Here is a 24,736-nt window from a genome sequence, read left to right as displayed (position 1 = left end):
TAATTCTTATGCTTACCTAACAGATAAGTATTTCCTCATAGTCTCTGAAGATGGTCAAGATTATCTGTAATATTGTTTTGAAGATGGCAGACTGACATAGCTAAAAGCAGTCCCTTGAGGGCTGCATACTCTGAGTAGTGTGCTTCCAAGGGAGGAACAACAGCCTCTTGTGAACTGTGATCCTCAGCATTGCTTCCCTTCTAATAGCCTGTCCTTGCAGGAGGAACTCAGTGTGCAATACATACGAGGGATGAGATTTGGATGTAGAAGGCTCAGTTGTCTCTCCACAATGGAAAGATGTGTTTCTCTTCACAGAAGTGTATGTTGGTGCTCAGGTGCTGGGGAGTTTTCTGGGTGTTATACCCCTTTCCCATCTAGCAGAAGGGCAACATGTTCACATTCCTTCCACCAGTATAAGTACATATGTCCCTGTCTGGTTTCAGGTTGTTTCTTCTACCTGGTACTTTCTGATCCCTGCCAACATTTTCTGCTTGTGCAGCTTGACCCTGAGTACTTGAAAATCACCTCCCTCAGGAAGCCCAGGTGAACCCCCCATAGTCTGGCTTAGGGGTCCTTCCACAGGTCTCCCATGACTCCTATGTGCTTTATGTAATGGTACGCAACTTGCTCTGTGCTGATGGTTAATACCTATCTGACTTGGCTTCACAGAGAGATCACAGGTTTCTGTAGAGCTGGAACCTGGAATGCTAGCATCAGAAGCTTGCTCTATTTGTGCATCATTTATTCCTTACGTCTTCATTTCTCCCAGATTTAGGAAGCATCTACATGGTACTGCAATGAGGAAGGTGGACAGACAGTCAAGGGACACTGGTGGTGGGGGTGCATACAGTGCTCTCAGAGTCTAACTCCATTTTTGCCTAACTCCACTATGGCGCTTGAGAGCACTCCTCAGGAGAAAATTATGTCAGGTACTGAGACTGTAAATCCTGATACACAAGCCTCATTGGATTAAAAGGAAGATTAGTAATGCATGCCCCTGGGTGTATCTGGGTGAGTCATGCAGGTATAACCTGAAGTAACATATAGGATCCCTTGTCTGTTCCTCTCCAGCACTCTTTCTCTGGTTTGCTCCCTGGAAACCGTGAGGGAAGCAGCTTTACTCTGCAATGCCCCTTCTATCATTCTGTTCCTGCCTTGGAACCAGCCATCTATGGATTGAATCCCCCCAAACCATGAACTAAATGAAACCTTTCATTCCTTTAAGTTGTTTTGTTGATTACTGTGTCTCAGTAACAAGAAAGCTGAATAACACAGAAAATCAGCACTGAACAACTAACTGGTGTCATTGCTATGGCTTTATCTGTGTGATTTAAAATACTTTGGAACTGATTTGCAGGAAGAATTTGGCAGGTTTGGAGATGAAGGCTAGAGAAGCCCTAGGGTGCAGTAAGTGGAGCCTGATGGATGATCATGATCAAAGCTCAGAAGACTCAAATGCTCGTAAGAGTGTGGACAGAAAAGGTTAGGCTCCGGAAGTTTCAGCTAGGAACCAAGACTCCATTAGCATTTGAACTGCTGACCATATGTTTTACATTCTAGCAAAAATTTTCCAACATTCTGTCTACTCCCCAAAGCTTTGAGGAAGACTAAGACTAGGGATCTAATTAGAGTAAACTGCAAGGCAACCAGTACTCCGGCTATGGTATGAGTACCGCTGGTTGCTTCTAGTAGTGAGAAACATGGATAATAGGCAGAACAGAAAATTTTGAAAAACTGAAATTGTGGCCGAGGAGGAATTATGTATAAAGGTGAAGCCAAAGGAGATATGGTTGCTGAAAAAATTAAAATCATTAAAAAGAAACCAAAAAGTTTTCAAAAGAACAAGAAGAAATATACCTTGAAGTCATCTCAGGAATTAGCAAGACCTCATCCATTGAGGGCTCAAGAATACAAAAATGTCCATGTTTTGAGAATCCCTGAGACCCCTCTTTGAGAAAGATCTTAGATGCTGGAGCCACAATCCAACACGGCCTGGCTACCGATTCCACTGACAGCAGACATAGGCATTATCTAAGTGATGCTGGTTTGACTGCATGCAGAGTGTGAGTTATGGAGCCAAGGCAGCTTCCACTTGGAATCCAGTGGAAGGTCAGGGAGGCAGACAAGAGGCCCCTGTGGAAGCAGTGCATGAGTGGAGCCAGCCCAAGAAACAAGTAATATAGACTGCTACCAGCAAATTTACGGGGATGTGACACCAAGCAGTTGAGATTCACATTTTACCACCATGTGCTTCAGATATCAGATACAAACCTTCAGGATTTAATGTTTTCCCTGCCGGAGTTTCAGTCTTGCTTTGGACTGATTCTTTTCTATCCTCCTGTTTCTCACTTTTAGAATGAGAATATGTATCTGTGCCATTGTGCTTTGGGGTTATGTAACTAGATTTCCATTTTTATAGATGTTCACAGGTAAAGTTTGTCTGTGATTCAAAAGAGACTTGGACTGACATTTTGAAAAAGGCAGAAAGTGTTGAGATATTAAGGGGAATTGTTGCATTTCAAGTTTTACTTTTATAGTTATATTGGTGGGATTATGAATATACTTTTGTCTCTATTTGGAGATTAAGTACAATGTGTTTGGGTGTAAAATCGATTAGCGGTAGATTATGACTACTAATCCTGATGTATCAATTCCATTGGATGAAGAAAATATTTAGAAGATTAGCAAAGCACACTTCTGGTGCACGGGTGGGTCACGGAGGCATGGGCTTTGGTATTATGCATGGTCTTTTGGTTCTTACTGTCTTACACTGTTTCTATGCTATACTTCCAGGCCAGCAAGATGCTTCAGCTTTGAAACCAGCTGACTATGGACAGAATCATCCCCAAATTATGAGTAAATTAAACCTTTCCTGTTTTAAATTATAACTGTTGGGTATTGTGACCAACAGTTGGAAACTAACACAGATGGAGACCAAAGAAGGAGCTGATGAGTGTGAAGGTTAGGTGAGTTTGTGCTTAAAAAGCTCTGTGACCATTGAGCTCACAGTGGTGAGCACAGTGCAGGACATACAGCAAAGGTACCAGGATTCCTATTTTCCAGTCAGAAGGGAGAGTGCCTCTGAAGGAATAACTTCTTAGAGGAAGCCAAAGTAGTTGAAAGTAGCTAGAGTAAGAATTTCAAGTTGGAGGCAGAGGTAGAGAATGAATGATGTGGAGGTGGAGGTAGGGAATGAGTGGTGAGACAGAAGAGACAGGGATCAGTGAGAGGCAGGGAAGTGATAATGCCCATTCTTGGCTTAGTAGTGATAAGAGTCAGCAGAAAGGAAGGTGATATCAGATATGCATTGGCAGGAGAAGGATCAGACATGCATTGGAAGGAACCAAGATAGAGCGGAGAGAGGGGAAGGGAAGGTGGGAGGGAATGCCAGACATGTTTAAGGAAATCGTACAATCATTTCTAAGATTGTTTCCCTGTTCTCTTGTATCCTGGAACTTTGATATTAAGCAGATTTTTCTCCTTTAGATTTAATACTGCAATTGGTAATTTTGTCCTTGTATGCATAACACACGATTCTCCACGACTACAGTTTATATATCCCATAAAGTCACTTAAAATGTATGTGCCCTGGACTGTTTAAATCTGAGTCACAGGACTGCAGTAAGGGGTCACCAAGGATGCCCAGGTCATAACTCTTCCATCAACGTTTACCAGATATTCTAAGGAAACATTAAATTAATTTCTATATTTATTTGTTTAACATTTGCAGTGTGTTCACTCTGTATGGGAACCTAAGAGAAGCAGATATGGTTTTCCTGCTCCTAGAAATTGCACAGGGTTACCAGTTATTCTTCTCTGTTATTTTCCCTCTGTTAGATCTAGCAAACAAGAGTGCCTAATCCATTTGTTGATGGGATAATTAAATTAGATCAACAAATAGAGGAGGTGGTTACTTGTCAATAGGTTGCACTAATGGAAATGTGATTACAAGCTGGGGTAGGAATTCAGAGAGCGTGAAGGCTTTGATGAAAGTTATCTCAGCCTGGAAGGAAGGGCAAAAAAGGAAGCATGCCTAAATTGAGGTGGGATAATCAAAGGCATCAACCATCAGGAGGTAGCCAGAGGGTCTTCTAGGCAGACAGAAATGCATGTGCAAAGGCCTTGCGGCTCAAGGATGAAGAAGTCAAGTGTGGTAGGAGAGACTGCAGCACATTCTAGGAAGCTGGTGTGACTGGAAAAAACGAATATACAGTGGAAGGTAGGAGTAGGGACTGTGGCCAGTTGATGCCTCTGCAGCAAGCACAGAACAGACCTTGAGCCTCGTAAGGATCTCTCCTCAATGGAGAAGACAATGTATGACCTTTCCAGAAAGGTCTCATTAGAATACATTGGGAATCTCAGCTCCACTAAGCTGTAGTTAGTATTTCTTTCCTGTCTTAAAGTCATGTGTGTAGAAAACAATCTTCCAGTATGTATCAAGAATTTTAAATATTATTGTACTCTGACAAGTGAACTCCACCTTGGGGGATCATTCTAACAAATTTAGAAAAATGGTATGCATTTGCTATTACCCACTGTGGTTTTGCAAAGAAAAATTATAAGGTTTACGAATTACAAAGGAATGATCACATATACTATGGCATATTCACTAGATATGTTGTATGTAAACTCTATCAGTATTTAACAGTAGTATAAAAAATGTTTATACATATATATGGAGATACAAATACCACACACATACACACACACACACACACACACACACACACACACACACACATATACATGCCACAGAGAGAATGTAAGACAGGGGAGAGGGGAGGAGAAAGGGAAATGCTATGTAGATAAACAAGAAACAAACATTGTATACATAAAAGAAGAATCAAATTAAAGTCGATTCCATCAAAATTTAGTCATCTTTGTTTTTCTTCATTTGAACTTCTGTAACACTCAAAACTTACCAGTACCAAATCACTAACAATAGTGTGATATACTTTTGTCTGCAATTTTTTGTGCAGTGAAACTAAATTTTTGAAAATGTCACTTACTGGTATTCCAGGGATTCCGGGAGGGCCTTGGGGGCCAGGAGGACCTTCTTTCCCCTGAAACAAATAAAAATGCTATGAAATGTTTGACTGGCTCTTTTGGAAGTCAGTGAAGATCTGGGAATAGGCGTCTTCAGCTGGGGGCACAGATACCTGTGCATAGATGCCTCTTCTTCTTCCAGACCTTGCCTCCCATCTCCTGAAGTACTGGCCTGGGCTAAGCTCACCTACACTCATGGCTGCCATGTATGCTGAGTCCCACGGTAGCCATGGTCCAGATCTTCTGGGGAATTCACAATTACATGCTATTAGGATGAAGATACCGAGGTGTTGGGAATGCATAAGAACCTATTCACAATCCAACTTAACAACGTTGCCCAAATCTCCTGAGACTGAGTTTCCTAACTGACATAGCACAGACATATTATATACCCTGACATATAACTACAGGACCCAGTGGAAAGGCAGAGTTGATGAAGGGTTGATGGGGTGTGATAGATGCTTTTTCATTTCTATTGTTTGTATCAGAGATTCTAAACCCTCTGCTAGCAATAGCTATGGTTAATATCTTTCCTGCCTTAAAGCCATAGTATTTTGAAAACCCATTTAACCAAATTGCATTAACAATTCATTGCCTATTTTACTCATTAGCTCATCAAAGATATGCAACTGTCCACCAGGACTTGTACATCAGCATGAGGCAAACTCAGTCACTATTTCCATCATGATGCAATTTTTATATTTCCTGTCTCTGTCAGGAATGTAGGGAGTTCCTGGTGACTGTACAATCTATCCTCCCAGTGTTTTGGAGAGATAAGGTACTGAGCCAGACTGTATATTCTAATCATGTAAATTGAGCTTTGGGGATATTAATCCTCTTAAAAAAATTTTTAAAAGCTAATGCTTATTTGAAGTTTACACAGTTTTTATATAAAATTTCAGTTTTCATATAAAATTATTCCCATCATGGAGCCAAAACAAACTTTGTATTTTTCTATCCAATGACTGGTTTTATGTTTTAGCTGCCTCAGATTATTTTTTAATTTTTATTTTTAGGAGTACATCAGTGTGGTACATAATGATTACCTTTACCGTGAGAAGTCGTCACATGCATACAACACATCTTAATTCTTTTTTATCGCATTATTCTTCCCTCCTTCTTTCCTCGTTACATCTTTTGGCTTTTCCCCATTTGTAAAAGATCTATTTCCCTGTTTTCTATTATCTTTTACTTTCCTCTTAAATTTATGAATACTTAGAATTTCTCATACAAAAGAAACCATGTGATATTTAAGCTTGTTTCTATTTTATTTCACTTAACATGGTGGTCTCAGATTGTATCTATTTTCCTCTGAATGGCTCAAATTTATTCTTCTTTCTAGCAGTGTGGCACTCCATTGTGTATAAATACCACCATTCATTTGCTGATGTACATATAAGCTGCCTCCAAAATTTAGATGTTATGAATTATGCTGTTGTAAACAATTTATTATATACTATTTAAACTTAATGTAAACTCCATAACTGAGTTTTTAAATATACATAAAGAAAACTGACAAACCCATAATGTATTTGAAATTTATAGAGTCATAGGCAATGGCCGGAAAGGCATGTTCTGTGTTTGCTATTGTTTGTTCAAGCTTTTTCTCAAGAGTTTACACTCTTCATATTCACACTGAAAAGTCATTCTCAATTTCGCTGGTAGCAACCAGTGAAATTAAGCTACATCTCTATAGCATTTTATTGCATGGTATTTGGATTATTGCCATTTACACCAATGCAGACAGATCAATAAATTCACCTTTCCCCCACATCTCAACAGCTATAAACATATAAGCATATAAGGAGATATTCTTGATGAACCTAGAACAATATTCAACTATTGTTAGGGAATTTTAAATATTGACAATGGAGCTTTCTAGATTTCTTCCTGGATACTTCCTGTTTCAAAGATCATAAATTGAAAACAACAGTGAAAGAAGATATGGACGAGCAAGCTACAGCCCTCTGCTTGTTTTTGCAAATAAAGTATGATCAGCACACAACCATGTCCATTAGTTTTCATAGTGTTTGAGGCTCATTTCACCCTGTCACAACTTAGTAGCTGCAACTGAGACAATATAGCACACAAACCCTGAAATATTATTTGTTTCCTTACAGAAAAGTTTGCAAAACCTGGAGCTGCACTGTTCCTTGCTGAATGAGGTGAAGGAGATGAGGGTTGTATAATAAGAATGCCATGGACCCAAGAGAGAAGCCACCCCTTGACTCGCTGTCCAGTGCTCTTGGCATCATAACCAGACTTCTCCTGTCTTTAGAAAGCAGTGCCACTGAGAGACAGACCAGAAGTTAAAACATGGCAGATGGATGCACTCTTATCCAACCTCCCTGACCAGCTTAACCATTCCCATGCTAACCTAGCCATATCAACCTTTCCAAGGTCCCTGCCTTACCTTGCTCCTGTTCTTACCAGAGAAGCTAAAGCTCCAGAGACATAGTGCTTGTCCTTCTAACCTGTCTGCAGATATTTGCAATAGAGAGTAATCCAATCCACTATCTGTTACATCGCTTAATGAAATTTTGGTAGTGAAAGGAAAATAATGATCTTGCATGCAAGTTAAGTCTAGATTTATGACACTAGGCAATAAAGATGAGCTACTCACTGTTTAGAGAACTATCAGATAGCTATCAAAGAGTACAGCTATCTAAGTTTTTATATTCATATTGTTTCACAGGTGCAGTTATAGTCCAAAACCACATAGCAAATAGTAGACAGATGAATATTCACTTTTAAGAATCATTATAAAAAGATTCATTCAAGGAGCTAGAATGAAAGCACAGATCTTTATCCTATATCAAAATGCTGACAAATAATGTACATGTTTTAATTCAAAATACAATGAAAATGTTAGGTCTACATGTTTTTTTTTATCATTAGCTAAATTGCTTTATTTCTTTTATTATGTACTAATAATTATTGTTTAGGCTAAGAAAACATCTACTATGTCCTGATTTAATATTTATGGTAAAGGATCAAGACCATAAACAACTTTGAATACTTTCATAACTTGGTAATGAGTCCCAGGACAGAGTAAGTGTCTTATTTCATGCACTTCAATGCCTTGGAATGAAGATTTCCACTCACTTGTACATTTGGGTCCACAACTCATTCTTCTTAAGAAACTGCCCATTAGTTTTTATTGGAAGAACACTTTTACAGTCTAAGGATCAATGAAATCCTGCTTGCACTACTGTATTTATCCTGAGACTTTAAGGTAGGTTGCTTCAAAAGACTGACCACATGACGATCCTAAGGAGCACAGGGACATAATTATTCAGTCTCTATATTCCACAGCAGGTCAGTATGAAAAAGCACAAACAGTGAGCTGGCAGTTTTAAAGTGGACACATTCCCAACTTGAAAGTAAATTTCCTACATGACTTTGGACAGATGACTTAACTCTGTTGGGCACTGTCTCCTTGGTTGGGAAGAACAAAGTTGTGCTAAGTGAACCACAAGGTTCCCTTTGCAGAAGATTCCAAAGACACCAGGCCAGAGCTGGCCTTGCTAGCAAACCTTGGACTTGGACTGTGATGCTGCTCATCTCATGGACTGGGGTTTGTGCCTGGATCTGGTATTTCCTCACTATGTGATTCTGAATTGGTCTTCTTTATTCTGCAGTCTTCCCTTTTCTTATTTATAAAACAGATCCTATGATGTAGGACTTTCCAAGTTATAGCACCAAAGTGAAAAGAACAGGCGGATGAGATACAGAATATGAATACTACACATTCCTTTAAATGCCACACACATATTATTACTAGGAATATGCCTGTGAAATTGCAGTTCACCCTTTGCTTTATGGCACTGAAACTATAGTTGATTCTAGTAGCTCTCTGCTGTGAAGATAATTCTAGTTTTTGAGATAAATGCACTGAATTCAAATGCCAACTGTGCCAACTGTGATACTGGGACCTTGATTGGTGACATCTTTTTCTCTGGAACAATGACATCTCCTCTTTGGAACAGCTGGGACGCTCCTCCCTGAGATACACCTGGAGCACACTGTAGGCTCCAGGTAGGCAGCCTGAAGATTTCCACTCACTTGTGCATGTTCAGAGAAAAACGCATGCTCACAAGAACACAAAGATAGGGCCTAAACCATGGGTCCTGCTTGCATAGTTGGTTGTAAACTAATTCTGGAACCACAGATGGGCAGAACATTTTGTCCAAACCTTTATTGTAGTAGCAAAGTAACCTGAGCTCCAGGGGAAAGCAACCGATTAGAGAAGAAACCTTAGGGATACATGGGTCCACAGAGTACCAGACAGGTTGGTTGGCAAACACTTGCAGCTCTGAAAAGGCCTAAAGACAAATTTAAGGAAGACCTGTCACTCAAGGAACTTACCAGTGGCCCCTGAATTCCTGGTGGTCCCGCAGCCCCTGCAATTCCATCTGCTCCCTTGAAAAGACAAGGCAGACAAGGGCAACATTACTGTGTGACAGGGCAGAGGTCATACATAACCTTTTTCACAGACATGGAATAACGTGCACATCTTACACAAAGCTTCCACACTAGATGTGTTATAAAAGCCTTGCTTCTTCCTCATCAGAATGGGTTGTTCATAAGAATACAGTGATGGTGAAGGAACAACAGCCACATTTCAAGAAGGGCTGGCATGATTAATCAGCCAGTTCTCCCTAAGGCAATGGTACATGGTCTCACATCTTAACAGTTTCAGCTAATGTCAGAGAACATATGATGACAGAAAACAAGACCTGAACACCTGAATCTCTTTATAGAGATCAGGAAGGCATTGCTTATGTCACTCCAGAGGTGGAGAGATGGACAGATGGATGGAAAGCAGTGTTGTACAAAGGTAAGTAAGCAGTAAAAGGTGTTCTCAGGCACACATCTGTATCAGAGCTCTCATATGAGCTATTTCCGTTGCCCACAGTTGAGCCTCTTTGGATCCACAGAATGCCACCCCCACCCTCTGGGTCCTGACTCAAGTAAACTTTCCTTAGGATCAAGACTTTGTCCTACAATGCCCCAAATTGCAAGCCCTTGCCTCTCACCACCACAGTATAATCTGTTCCTTTTCTGCCTACTTTTCTCTGAAGTACTTATTGATATCTGATGTCCTAGTGTTTATTGATCTGGTATTTGCATACACCTCCTACATCAGGAATTTTCTTTTTCTATCTCTGTTGGAAACTAAAAGAGTACCTAGAATATATTGGACACTCAATCAATATTTCTTGAATAAATGGATGAATTGGGAGCTGAGCTGGTGAGTGATGAAAGCAACTGTCCTTTAGATGAATTCACCTCTCTGCCTCTTAGTAGCATTAATAAGGCCACAAAAGATCTGTAAGCTTCAGCTTCATCTACAGTGACTATTAAAAATTGACCCCATATTATAAGGACATGAGGAGGCAATGAAGCAGTGCTTATAAATATTTTGTATACAATAGAGGGTAGTGGTTAGGAATGAACTTTCTTAGAGTCAAAATCCCTGTGTCCAGATGCTGCTTCCCCATAGACTAGCTATGTGTTCCTAGGCAAGGTAATTATCTCCCACACATTTCCTTTCCTTTGTGAAATGCAAAGACAGACTACAACAATTGCATGTGGATTGTTAAGAGGCCTCAATGGTTAAAAAGTATAAAGAACCAGTCGGCACCAAGAGCATACCAAGAATGCCTTCCCCATGAAGGGTGACCCATTGTTATTTCTACTATCTACTCCATACCAGGGACAATACTATAGATATTAACTAAATATGAAAGCATGAACAAGCATGTACTTTATTGATGACGTTCCAGCAGTCTTTATTTATTTAAGTGCTTGACACATATTTATTGAATGCCTATTTTTATCAGGCACTAGTGAAGTTTGAGAATTATAGAGGAGACTCCCCAATGATCTTAGACTTTACTGAAATTTGACACTGCAACAGAAAATGTCTTATTTTCCATGTATGACCAATTTCTAGGATAGGATGCTATGTGATTTAGCTTTATTTCTTCTACTAAGTGAGGATCCCATAAATATTTACAAAATAAAAGGATAATAGCATAAGGCTTTTGGATTAATTACACATTTGGTTGAAAGCTAACAGAACAATGGAATGTCTACTTAAAATACGGATATTTCTACATGATTTTAGCAAATGTTTCTGGAAACCAGACTTTGGAAAATTGTTGAGTTGAGATTAAATTCTTTGCTGCAAAGCTGAGAACAATGAAATAGTTTTATCTAGAAGAAAGACACTGACTGAGTACCAGACAATAGACACAGAAATGCCAATGACATTGTATACTCTGTGCAGGCCTTGACAAACTAATAGCTCCCGACTAAAAATAAATGTAAACCAAAACAAAAGCAGTTGCTTCAGTGTGCCTGGCTGCTGACCCTGAAGAGGCAGCCAACTCAGCTTCTACTCTCAAAGGCAATTAACAAGAGAAAGGATGACACAAATTAGAAGCTCAATAAACATCTGCCCAGTGAACAAAAAGCATGAATCAGTTGAAAATGGAGACGCTGACTTCTGATTATGCCTGTCTCTGAATCTCGGTTGCATCTTCTAGTTTTCAGCACTGTCACAGTGAGATTTCCAGTGAGAAAAGGCCCTCATAATATCCGTCACTAATGTGCACAAAACAGAATTGGAAACATGAGGAATTGAGGCTGAGAAATTAAAAAGGATAACATCAGAGCACTAGGAGAGACGGAAGCAAATATCAACAACTTAAAGTAAGCTCTCTGATGAAATGATGAAGCTTTCAGTAGATAATTTACCTTTGGATAAGTCTGCTGCAAGAGTTAATCACGAAGTGAAAGACACTGTTTCAAGACGTCACGTGATTTTATTGAAAAAAAGATATTTAAGACAACCTCATTTGTTCAAGTAATTAACACAGTTACCAATAGGAGTCTTCATTTATTTATTTTATTTAAAAAGAAAACAAGGAAAGTTTACTTTGGTATTTTTCCCAAGCCCAGCTGAATCTGTTTTACCATTTCTTATGACATAATGATCTATTTAAAGTAGGTGTCCTTTCAGGGGTCTTTTGAGTATTTGTAGCTCTCATTTACAAAGTCAGGAGGAGTCTCATGAAGAGGACCCACTGGAAATCCCAGAGGTTCTGAGCATGGCAGGGAGAATAATTTCCCGTGCTTGTCACCATGGAGACCACTGATGGATATACAGGCAACAATGCAGTGAACTGCGAGCAGAAAAGCAAATATGACTTATCTGAGGGTTGCCTGGATTGAGCAGAGAGAAAATGATGAGAAAATCATCGGCCAACATCAAGGCCGGGAGCTACTCAAGAGCAGGGAGATCATTTGTGCAGGAGGTATAATAAATAGGATAATATTAATGGCACATATGGTAGTATCATGGTAGCAGTTAGCATGGTTACATGGCAAAGAATAACAATGAATGAACTGTTAAGATGGTAATCGCAAACAATAATTTATAGTTACTGTTATTGTTACTGATTGCAGTATTTCAGGAAAATCTGGACTTATAAAGGTACATTCTAAAACTCAGGCTTCTCACCATTGGGCAGGTTTCTATGAGAAAGAATATCTTAGTTTTTTTCATTTTTCAAATCAAAATTTTCTCATTTTTATATTACACATTTGCAACACATAACAGATGTCCTAACTTAGAAATACATGGGCTACTCCATCCCTGCCACTGCCCCCTATCCCAAGAGCATTCTAAGGACACCGCCCATCAAAGCCACCCAGGTCCCTCTGCATGCTCCCAAGGCACTTTGGGACTCGGACTTTCAGCTCATGCTTAGGCACCTTGGGGGGGTTCATCCCATCGTTTCTAATATGAGACAGGTCCAGCACAATACCACTCCCAGTGAGTATGCACCTGTTCTGAACACCCAGGGCACAGGGAAAGGAGGAGACTAGAGATCTTACTTACTGGCGGCCCAGGGTTCCCTGGGGGCCCCATGAAGCCTGGAACTCCAGGATGACCCTAGGAAGACACAAGCAGTAGTTCTTTAAAAGGGAAATGAACATTTAAACTTGTAACAACATGAAATTTTAGGCAACTATGTAGAATCCACCTTCTAACCCCATTGACAATTTTAGCTGAAGACACACACAAAACAATCTCTTTTTCATACATTCCTAGTGCTTCAGTAGGTGGAGAAAGCAGGTGAAGAGACTTTAACAACCACAAATGTACTAAATGGATTTGATTCAAAATAACGTATAAGGACCAGCTGTGAAGTGGCTGAAGCTACAGATGGAAAGAAGAGTGACCCTAATACCTGGAAGCTGATGTGGCTGGGTGCTGGGTCCCCTAAGTTGATAGACACTTAGGTTGTTTCCAAGACTTAGCTATTATTTTATTGTAGTCTTTACCTTGTAGATATGTTTGCAGTGCTCTATAATAACAAAGTTAAAACTAAATAACTGCACATACACATACATACATGTGTATGTAAACATTTGTTTCTCAGTATCTGTGAGGGGGATGTTCTAGTACCAGATACCCAGACACCAGAACCCACAGATGCTCCGGTTCCAGGTTTGAATGGTATAGTACCTGTGTATACTTTACACATATCTTCCCATAGAGTTTTATTTATTTATTTATCTTGGTACTGAGAATCAAACTGAGGACCTTATACTTGCCAGGCAGGTGCTTGTGCCACTGAGCTATATCCCTGGCCCCCATATAGATTTAAACTATATCTTTTCTGGAACAGATACAGTTTTACAAGTTTTTGAATATGCTTAGTACAAAGACTTTAACAGTAGCAAGACCTTACATTTATTAAAAATAGGAAAAGAACCAAGTTTTGCAGAGTGAATTTGGGCCAAATAAAAGTAGGAAAAGAAGTATCCTGTATGTCCTGAGTGTAGACCACCATGAAGAGCGAACTCAGTGGCAAAAAAGTTTGATGCTGACTGCTTTAAAAAAAGTCAGTATATTGCTTCAGATATGCATAATGTTCACATTTATCATAGAGAATTTGTACTTGTATATGACACATCTCGGTTCTTCTTTTTCTCTAGTCACCCTTTTCCCTTCAATCCCTCTTCTTTATTTACAGGATTTGTTTTCGTTTTCTTCTTCCTATTTTCTTTTCTTTTCACTTCCTTCTCTTCCCCCTCCCACCTTCCTGCTCCCCTCCAAATCTGAATGTTGGCTTCCCATTTCCCAGTATCTATTTATACTTTGGTCCATATTTACCCTGTCAGTTTGTCACACTAGAGAAACAATGTGATATTTAAACATTTGGGTCAGATGTATTTCATTGAAGAGTATGGTCTCAGGATGCATCCATTCACCTAGAAATGTCTCAAGGTTTCCTTTATGGTGGAGTAGTACTCTACTGTGTATTAAAAATCATCTTTATCCATTCCTCAGTTGATAGACACTTAGGCTGTTTCCAAGACTTAGCTATTACAAATTGTGCTGCTATAAACATGGGTGTGCATATATCACTGCAATATGATGCTTTTAATTCTTTTGAGAAGATAACAAGAGGGGAAATAACCACATAATACAAAGATTTTTAATGTTTTTTGCTCTTTAGGGTGGATTTCACAGATGTTGAAGACATGAATGTAGAGGGCCAGTTATAAGTCTATCTAGATATATAAATATAGATATAGATGCAGATATTTATCCTTATGCATATGAACATAAGTATATATTTATCCTTATGCATATGAAAATAAGTATATATTTATAAAGATATGTATCTTTAATGAATATAAGGTTGAAAATAATGAAATAACATTGAAACTGATATTATGGTAATATTACAATTATTTTAGGACAGATATTATTTCTCCACGCAGAGAGAAGTCTTCTATGTACTACAGAATGAGCCAACACTACCATGTAATATGTGGCATCTAATATTTGGTCTCATGTGGATGGCAGTGTTATTAAAAAAAAAAAAAAAACACTGAAAAAGAAGTTAGCCCCTCCATATACCACCACTGGAGAACACGTGCTGTGACATACTGAGTGTTCTGTCTGTGATGTGTCATTCACAGCCAAATACATCAGGTGTTCACAGGCACACAAGGACGCTTACTGAGCTCTTTGTGGAGCCTGAGCCCAGGCCTGTCTCTGTAACTGTAGGTGAAAGTCAGCACTTTGCCCTCCCTGTTCTATGGTCACTATAAAGTCAGCGATTGTCTGTGACTCTCCTGTGTCTCAAGCTGAGGGTGCTTGGCACATGGCTAGTGCACAGTGCACACTGGATTTGAGGTTCAGAGGAGAAAGTCACCAAAGAGAGCTGGTGGGTGAAAAGAAGAGCAATGCAAAGAAGGGAAAAGAAGGTGGAAGCCATAGAGCAGAAACAAAATGGCTGCTATAACAACAATCAGGCCACTGGGTCAAAAGCCTCCACACCACTGGAAGGGGTAAAGGTCAATGCAGATGGACAGAAAGACACCATGTCAGCGCTTCCCTTCTTGACACTCATTAAGAGCTAGCCCAGTAGGCTGGCGGCACTGACCAGAGCCAGGGTTTTTCCAACTAGATCCTCATGCATTATGCAGTGGGCACACAAGACTCAGTGCATGGAAGGACAGGATGACCCTTCAGTGACCAAAAGGTATTCAATAAAAGGTGACACAACAAAATCAAAGAGTAGGGGAAAGGCAGGTTCTTGCGATACTCAGGGAAAGAATGGGTGGCTATCAGTCAGAGAGATCAAGATGGAAACTATTTAACAAATTCCTAATCCAGGCAAAGGAGAGACTAGAGCTGACATCAGAATGGAGAACAGGGGCCGAAGAGGAGGAAGAGGAATTTATACTCAAGTGAGCAAGGCACTATAAAGGAAACTGTTCCTTACCTGATCACCTTTCTGTCCAACTTCACCATCTGCACCCCGCTCACCTGGGCTTCCCTTGGAAGAAAACAGAAGAAAGAAAGGTAAACAAAAATTTCACCAGAACTGTACTAAAAAAAGGAAAACAAAAACTAGACCCATTCATCCATCCATTTGTCCATCCATCCATCCATCCATCTTTCAATAGCTGCTTTCCAAATTTCTGTTGTGTTCCAGGTGTAATGGCAGCAGACACAGAAACAAGACCTTGCTGGAGATCTGTTGTTGAATTGCTTAATGGGCCTTGGATACCATGTAGTGGCATCAGAAAATGGAGCTGGGAAGGCAGGTAGGGCCCTATTCTTCATAGACTTACCTTTCCTAAGTCTGGTGTACTCTCTTACAATCAGACTTGACTGTAGGCTTTGGGCATTACTGTACAATGTATAAGCATCCAAAGCTTTAGCATGGCTATAGTGGAAAGCAAGCTAGATGGTCAGCACAGAGTGATCACACAGGACACTGGGCACCAGCAGTGTCTGTGGTTTGGCAGAACAGCTGAGCAGAGAGGAGGAAAGCAACAGCAATGCTGAGCTGAGGGAAGCACTGAACAGTGGGCTCTGGGGAGGGTCACTTCCTGCACACCCTGTGCGTGCTCCCTCTGCGCCGCTGTGTGGTCTTGGGGAGCCGCTTCCACTCTCAGAGTCGTAGTCTTTTCATCTACCTTCAAAAATATTTTCATATACTAACCTTCAAAGTATCCCTCACAGGTTCCAGTGTATTATCTGTTGCCTGCCACGGCTCTGTATTTACTGTGCTAACAATTGCACTTCTGCAAAATGTTATTAAACTGAAGCACTTCAGTTCCTTTAAAATAATGCATTCATTATGCAGTAAAATAAGCCCTTGGCAGTCAGTGGATCCTGGCACTGTTTCCATTCTTGGTGCTCTCAGCTTTGTGTTCTTGAGTAGCTCATAGCCCCTCTCAGTCTCACTCAACCAGTAAACATAGGACAGGGTGCGGCACATATCCTGAGGGTTCTTCTGGGCCAGAACCAGACCACCTCCTCCCAGAACATGGAGCCAAGCCCTCTCTCCATCCATCCATGGGGCCGATCACTGCTGGGGTGACTATAGCATAACTCTCATTGTCTGCCTCTCTCAGGGAGACATGGGGAGAGGTTAGGTGACCCCAAAGCCACCAAATGCTAAATACCACAATGTAGAGGAGGAAAAATGGGTTCCTGGGGGAAAGCATTTGTTCCCACACTTTTGCATGTAATTCTATCTACTGTTTCCATGTCTTTAAAGCTGACGCATAGTCTGCAGGCTGCTTCATAATCAATGAAAAGCAGGTATGCAGAACAGTATGCTGCTTTCTTGACATTTAAGACAATGGACTTAAAGGTAAATGATTTCTTCCAAATTCGAGGCCTTGGCCAGGCTTTAGAGTAGTTCTGACCTTCACCTGGCAACAATGAAAATGTCAGCAGCTTAAGGCCCTGCACCTATCCCTGTTCCCTTACAGGCCACAGACAAAGACTAAAGCAAACAGCACCACTCCCAGGCCTGACTCACTTCCTTGCAGAGAAAGGGGCTGACATTTCCAGAGCCCCTAGTTTGCCAAGCACTCTGCCAGTACTTTCCACATGGGATCCATTAAGTGTGTATCTTTATTTACATCCTGTGCTGATGCCAAAAAATTTTAGTATGTCATTGATACCTGATTTCATCAGTAAAACTGCTTTTGACATAAGCATTACTAACAAAGTATTAGAAAAAAACAAACTGAAGACCAAAGAGTTTAAATCATTTACCTGAGGTCAGTTTATTAAAAGCAAGCTCTGGAATCTAATCCAGCCTTGTCTATCTGTTTATCAAAAATCCAGGGTGGCTCTCTCCATCCAAGTGATTTTCCTATCTGCTTTTTTAGCCCCTGATGCATGGTCCTACTGGTTTTGGAATTTCAAGAGCACTTAATTTACAACTGGGAAGCCTGATCAACAAGGCTGAACACAGGCCAGGCTTGATACTAGGTACTGGAGATGTAACAATCAACAACAAAAAAAAAAAAAAAAAAAAAAAAAAAAATCTTTCCTTAATGTTTATCCAGGTAGGTTATCAATTCACTTCTCTCGTAACTCAGAAGGTGTTTACTGGGGAGCATTTGTACAGGCTGAATTCTTTTTGTTACTCCACCCCCATCCTATTTACAAGCCACCTTTGTATAATCTTTGTATAATCTTCCAGTATCAGATTATATTATAGGAAGATCTTTTCTAGCTTTCCAATTTAAACTGAGCATCATTTTTTTATTCTCTAGCCATATATTCCTTTTAAAATACAAGTAGTCACCATTAGAAATGTTGCCATGTGTTTGTTTGATGTGTGTCTCAGTGGACAGAGACCAGGTTTACTTTGCTTAAATACATCTATCCATTAACTGTGGCACAGTAACTAATTAAACAGCTGCTGAATAAATGAACACTATACTACCCTAAAAAGAAATAATAAATAAATAAATATTGGAAAAGAACACTTCTTTCTTAGAGTATTATCTAGAAAACTTGTTACTTTGAGTTCGTGGCCTGCTTCCTCAAAATGCATATAGATCATTGTAGAAGCCGGATAAGCTTCTTGCCCACTTTATGACCAGGAATCAGGACTGTGTCTCTCAGGACATACTACCCATTCCTTCACAATATAATCAGCAAGGAAGATAACAGCTCTGTCTCTCAATTCCTGTGGGGAAGCAGGAACTTAACTTGAGAAGATCCCCAGCTCGAAGATACAAAACTACCTCTTTGTCATCTGGGCACAGTAGTGCACACCTGTAATTCCAGCTTTCTGGGAGGCTGGCACTAGAGGATTGCAAATTTAAATGCAGCCTGGGCAATTTATAGACAGTGAGACACAGTTTTATATTAAAGCATATGGGGGATGGGGAGGGAGCTAGGGACCTTGCTCAGTGTAGAGGCCCTCGTTCCAATATCCAGCACTAAAACAATAAAACTTACCTCCTGTCAGAAAGATAGGACACATTGATCTTCCCTCTGGACAAGGACAATTAGCTACCGCAGATGGCCAGCCTGGTTACGAGCTGAATCTGTGGTGAACATGAGTGACAAAGGGTACTGCCAAGCCCTCTGACTTAAGGTCCAGTTATTGCTTGTCTTGGGAACATGTGCGACAGCATCTGTTCCACCAGCTCAGCCCTATAAAAGAGGGAGGTTTCTCTCCAACTCGGCCAGCTCTGCGGCAGCATCTGATGCATGCCACATTTTGGCTTCATCCATTAGTAAATTTATTTTTCCTCTCTTACCTGATTGGTTTTCTGGGTTGAGGAAATATCCTAGTTTGCTTTTACTGTATTTAATAATAAAGCACCATGAATATTTATTATGGCATTTCAATTGTATTTTCAATTCCTTTGAGGTTACCTTTGTACCAAGAGCTTTTCTAAGGCTGCCTGCCTTTGTAAGTCTGCCGGAGAGGCAATTTTCTCTAGGGGGTTGCAAAGCATTGAGGCCAGGACCTCAGCTTCCTAAATTAATAAGACTCTGCTACTCTCAGAACAAGCTAAATACTTGTAAGTTGCTTCCCAGCCTAGAAAATCTTTGTACACAGGTACTTGGGAAATCCAGCCTGTTCCTTCAACGCACTAAAACAGCATCCTTCTCTGCCCAGTTTCAGGCTCTGGTGGCTTAGTTGAAGCCTGGCCTTTCTCTGTGCTTGCTAACTTGGAAGGAAAGTGCCAAAGGGGACCCTGGTGACAGTCTCTCAGGACTGAACTGCTGTGACTGGGAAGAGATGATTGCTTCTCAAAAGAGAACAGAGCAGGAGTCTCTGGGTATTCTTCTGGGTGGGATGATTCCTGCAGACTTTTTCTGGCAGTGAGTGTAGCAGTAGATATTGTGTTTGCCTCCCTAGACTAATCCAGAACCTCTAAGAGATGACTTCTGTTCATTAGGACTTCTTCAGATCCAGAGTCCATTTGACTCCATTACCTGGTAAATGAATGTTAAATGAGAAAGGAATAAAATGCCTTTCCTGGGGTATAGAATTATCATCATCTCCACTGTAAGAGAGGTGATGTTACACCTGACAACAGAAACACATGCTCCCAGCATCACTGCTGTGATTACTGTCTTTGCTTTTTTCGTGGCGTGGATCATAATCTTTCCAGAAGCCACACTCTCCAGACCCTGTTCCTTAAAAGAAGTGTTTTGTGCAGTTTAAAAACCCTGGAAGGGAGCTCTGATACTGACCGTGGCATCAACCTTTCTGGTCCCATCCCGTAAAGAGAGAAGCTACAAATCTGCAAGATAAATCTTGAGGAAGCTCCTTTCCAGATACAGAATAACAACTGCAAATAAATGAACTGGCCTCCTTGGAATATACATATTATAAAAGGATCCAGAGCTGTAAAAAGTACTTCATCTTGGTAGTATTTACAGCTAACATACCATCTTTGCATTCACAAGTTTGGCAATGATAGTGTTTGATGGACTAGAGATTTAGCTCAGTGGTATAAACACCTGCCTGGCAAGCGTGTGGTCATGAGTTCAATCCCTGGTACAAATGAAAAGATACTGTTTGGTAAGTGACCTTGAGCATACAGGAAATGAAACAGTCCTCCTGCCTTGTGCAAAATGGTAGGGGATAAACAAAGAGCACAAAAACTGGCTTGAGTTTGGAAGCAAGAACCAAAAACACAGACCTCTGAGTTCTGTGATGATGATGCATTAACCCCTTCATGATTCATCTTCCCAATAATAAACACTGATAAGAGGAAAATAGTTGCAGACATTATAACAGTACCAACTGAAACACAGATGTCTGTAGTCTCGTGCAGACATTTACCTGATTACAAGTATAAAATAATGCTAACCAGAGCAGGTCTTGAAGTTAGATCACGAGGGATCAAACTCAGCTAAACAACCTACAGGTTTTGTTTTACTGGCATTTAATCTTGCAAAACCTTAATTTCTTGTCTGTGGTCTTGTCATTAAGTGAGTTAATAGCTCTACTTCTTGGGACCATGCTGACCACTGCAGAAAACCATAGTGGGAAGCAGGTTATATTGCCCTTAGAATACTCAGTTGCAGAATAACTTGTGAAGAGTCACTATGAAGAGTAGACTCGAGCGTCTGGGACTTCTCAGGGTCATCATCAACTTTCAAGTGGAGAAGCAAGAGGCCTGTATTTCAAATGCGGCACTGAGTTTTGTTCTTTTTCCAGATGGAAGCTTTTTTTGGCTTTCACAGAATATTACAAGGAGCAAGCTCTCCTTTGAAGCAAATTATAAAGGAACAAGTAGAGAGACATTATCCCAAATCATTAGACCTACACACAGGGGAGGGATGATAGCAGGAAGAGTACATGGTTGGTGGAGGAAACTCATTTGTTTAGTTCATTCTGTTTCTCTGAATAAAAGCTACTCTTTTACAGACGCTACCCACCATCCAGAAAATCAACAGCAAAAGTTCTTTAACAATCAGATGAAATTATAGGCCTAAAAAATTCTCCGAGGGAGAAGTTAAGTCTCCACTCATGACCCCAGAAGGGATCTTGTACAGAGATATTTGACAGTGCCACTCTTTCTTGGTGCTTCTGTACCTAACACTGCCCCAGGCAAGATTTCTTTTTCCATCTGTGCTGAGACTTGATAACTGTGATTTGAGAAACACAGGTCTTGGCTACACCAAAATCCTCCAAATTTTTACAAAAGCTATGAATCACAAATGCTAGACTCTTCACCTTCCATCCAGGCCTGGGAGCATAAACATTTTCCATCTTGATCCGTCACAGGCCTGTTTGTGTTTACATCATGTGTTTTGTTTGTTTGTTTGTTTGTTAATAATAATTTATTCAAGGTTCTTTTTCAGGGCTCGTCCTAGGGTAAGGCAAGTGAAAAATTTATCCCCTGGCCTCTGATACCTCAATAATCAAGATAAATAATATTCCAATAAACTTTTAAAAATTAAAATTAATCTAAATGAATCCAAGATGAACCAAATATTAGGATGTAAATAAACACAGAGATCTGAACAGACTGTGCTTAGGAGAAGGCTACTAAGGGAAGACATTCAGGTGAGGCTCCTGTTTGTATTTTCAATCTGCTATTTTGGTTCTCATAAGATTTATTGCATTAACTTTATACTTAAAAACACAGCATTACTTATGGAAGTTTTTACTTTTCCCTTATACTTCATTCTCAAGTCTTCACTACAGTTCTGGCTCTGTCATAGGCCATGACTCACGAGCTGAAAGAGTAATAATGTTGTCTGAGTGCTTTCAGCGCACCAGCCGCTGACAGGAACATTTCACCTGCAGTCATCTCGGTGATAAGCCGCAAAGTTGCCGCTCCTGGTCACCACTGAGTTAATTGGAAAGAAAATGGCAGAAAAGCTTAGAAACTCTCCCAGAGGCACAGAGCTGCGATAGGACTCCAGCTCCATGCTCTGACTTCTGACACTCTGCACACTCCTAGTGAAAACTTTATCCTGTCTCTCACCATGACTGCTCAGGTCAAGAAGAGTGTATCATGAGCTACACACACTCCACAGCAGCCACAAAGCCACAGGAAACCAGGGAGCACCAGAGGGGAGTACCAACAACTGGAAAGGCGTGTCATCTCTTCTTAGAATTAAATACTATCACCAACAACAGCCAAGACAGCCTAGCCCCCACACTTGCTTTGACATCCAAAGAGTGCTTCCCTGTTTGCTCTGTGCTTGAGATCTCTTTCCTCAGCAGCCTCTCTGGCTCCGTGAAGCCACAACACCTGCTGAGTGTAAACAAGAATCTTATCTTTACATGAGGATAATGATGCCTACCTGCATGTGTAAAGCACTGTTTGAGGTTTTCTACTGAGTGCCACGTTTTTATTATGCATTCCACCATTTAGTTCTAACACAGAGTTGAAGCTGTTTTATTGTTGTCATTAATAGTGAAGTTGAGGTCTGTTATGTCTTAGTCAGTAGACAACACACATGCCTGTTTCTACCTGTGTTTCATACTTTGTAGCACTCAGGTTTTGTAAGGGAGCAGCTGAGACTTCACAACTAGAAGTGCTCTGCCCAAGTCCACCAGAATGGTCAGTGCCATTGTTAGACCCGGAATACTGGTTTCCTGATTCTAAGATCACCATTCCTTAACCCAGGCTATCACTTTTCTTCAAACTTAGGTGAATCATTGAGGTGAACAGAATGGATAAATAGAGATGGTTATGAAATCTTACTGACCTGTGGTCCAGCTATTCCGGGAGGACCTGGGGTGCCTGGGGCTCCAGCTTCTCCCTGTAATAAGGACATAAAAAAAATAAAATAAAATAAAGAGAGAAAAACATTTTGAGCATCTAGATCCTATTTCAGAGTCATCATCAAGTCATCCACCTTGGATAACTGTCCACTGATTTCCTCCCAGGACCTCCTTTGCAGCCAACCTTGGCCCCCAGCACATCTGGTGAAAAGTCATGTACAAGTGTTGGTACCATGTACATCTGTACAACTGGGTGCATTAGCACCACTAGTGTAGTCAGATGTGTGCCAGCCTGTGTCCAAGGTGGCCCCACATCCCCTGCTTCCCACCTCACAGCCTTCCATCGTCTCCATGGTTACCATGATTAGTTTATGTGGTTAACAGAATACAGCAGAAGGGACGAGGTATCACCCCTGGATTTAGCATACAGAATGTGCTGGCCCTTGCCTGGCCTCCGCCTTCGGCCCTTGCTCCTTCTCCATCTAACCATTTGGAGAAATCAGCATCTGTGCCTCACCCTCACTGGGCAGCTACATAGGAAAGAATGGGCCCCTGATGACAGCCAGGGAGGAACTGAGTACTCAGCTGATAGCCACAGAGTGAACTTTGCCAAACAGAGCTTGAGACCCACTCACAAATACCCTGAACCAGAAGCACCGGCAAGCCACTCCTGGACTCCTACCTTCAAAAATGGGAGGTAATAAGTATTCATTATTTTAGGCAAATTTGTAATGAAGTGATAGATAACTAATACAGTCAAGATGGAGAGCTCTGCTGCAATAAGAGTTTGAACTATGTCGCATCTCACTTTATATATGCAGGTCTCTCTGTACTACAGAGCTGCCCAGCTCTGAGAAGGGGCTGCCTAGGTGGGAGAAAAGAGTTCTCAGTCACCTACCAGGTCTTGCCAGGAAGGGTAGAGTACTTCTAAAATTCAGAACTGCTTGAGTTGTCATTGTTCTATCACAACACACACTACGCCTATCTCACACTTGGGGATTTGATGCAAAGGGTCTAGTGGAGAGTCTTGGAAAAGTTTACCTAAAAATGTCCCAAAGTGATCCGTAGCTACTGCCCACCAGGAGAACCACTCTAAAGGGAGACTGCTCAGTCTCTAAGACCCTCCCATCCTAACCAACTAAATGATCTTTTGAGATGTTTAATAGTAAGCTGAGAGAAATACCAGTAACACGGATGTAAAAACATCCAAATATATCCATTTACTCGCCCATAAAATATGACTCATGAAAGGCCAAATATTAAATAAATAGTATAATGACCTGATCACCAGAATTGAATCAAAGCATTCTTAGTCTAATCAGTTTTAAAATTGTCTCCTGGAGCCTCTTAGGGTTCCCAAGCGTATGGAGGACTTTCTGGGGTCCTGCCACACGTACATTAAAAATACCCGCACAGCTGTAGCTAGAGGGAAACAGGAGGTGGCTGAGACCCAGAGAACAGGAACACAGGTTCACCTCAGAGTTTGATTCTGCCCCTCATGAACATTCACTTAAGAAAACTTGGTATCGTAAGTTCTCCTCCTCCTTCCCTCCCTCCTCTGTCTGTCTCTCTTACTCTCTAAAACATATTCAGATCCTTTCAAAAGTCAGATAAAGCTTTTATTCCAGCTTTAC

General features: G+C 40.7%; 1 protein-coding gene across 2 annotated transcripts in view; it reads right to left on the bottom strand.

Annotated features, from left to right (window-relative positions):
- The window catches only part of Col22a1 (collagen type XXII alpha 1 chain), a 264,966-nt gene that overhangs the window by 32,902 nt on the left and 207,328 nt on the right, over positions 1–24,736 (bottom strand). For both annotated transcript variants that reach the window (XM_013156221.3, XM_023566502.2), the window contains exons 46-50: positions 23,087–23,140; positions 15,864–15,917; positions 12,959–13,012; positions 9,415–9,468; positions 5,010–5,063 (exon numbers count right to left, since the gene is read on the bottom strand). In XM_013156221.3, coding sequence (XP_013011675.1) covers positions 5,010–5,063; positions 9,415–9,468; positions 12,959–13,012; positions 15,864–15,917; positions 23,087–23,140 — 270 coding nt within the window. The remainder of the gene's footprint in view (positions 1–5,009; positions 5,064–9,414; positions 9,469–12,958; positions 13,013–15,863; positions 15,918–23,086; positions 23,141–24,736) is intronic.

This window comes from Cavia porcellus, unplaced genomic scaffold (assembly GCF_034190915.1).
Source record: "Cavia porcellus strain 051 isolate PalLab524CR breed Dunkin Hartley unplaced genomic scaffold, mCavPor4.1 scaffold_19, whole genome shotgun sequence".
NCBI lineage: Eukaryota > Metazoa > Chordata > Mammalia > Rodentia > Caviidae > Cavia > Cavia porcellus.
The sequence above is the reverse complement of the archived record's forward strand: the minus strand, read 5'-3'. Positions and strand labels throughout refer to the sequence as shown.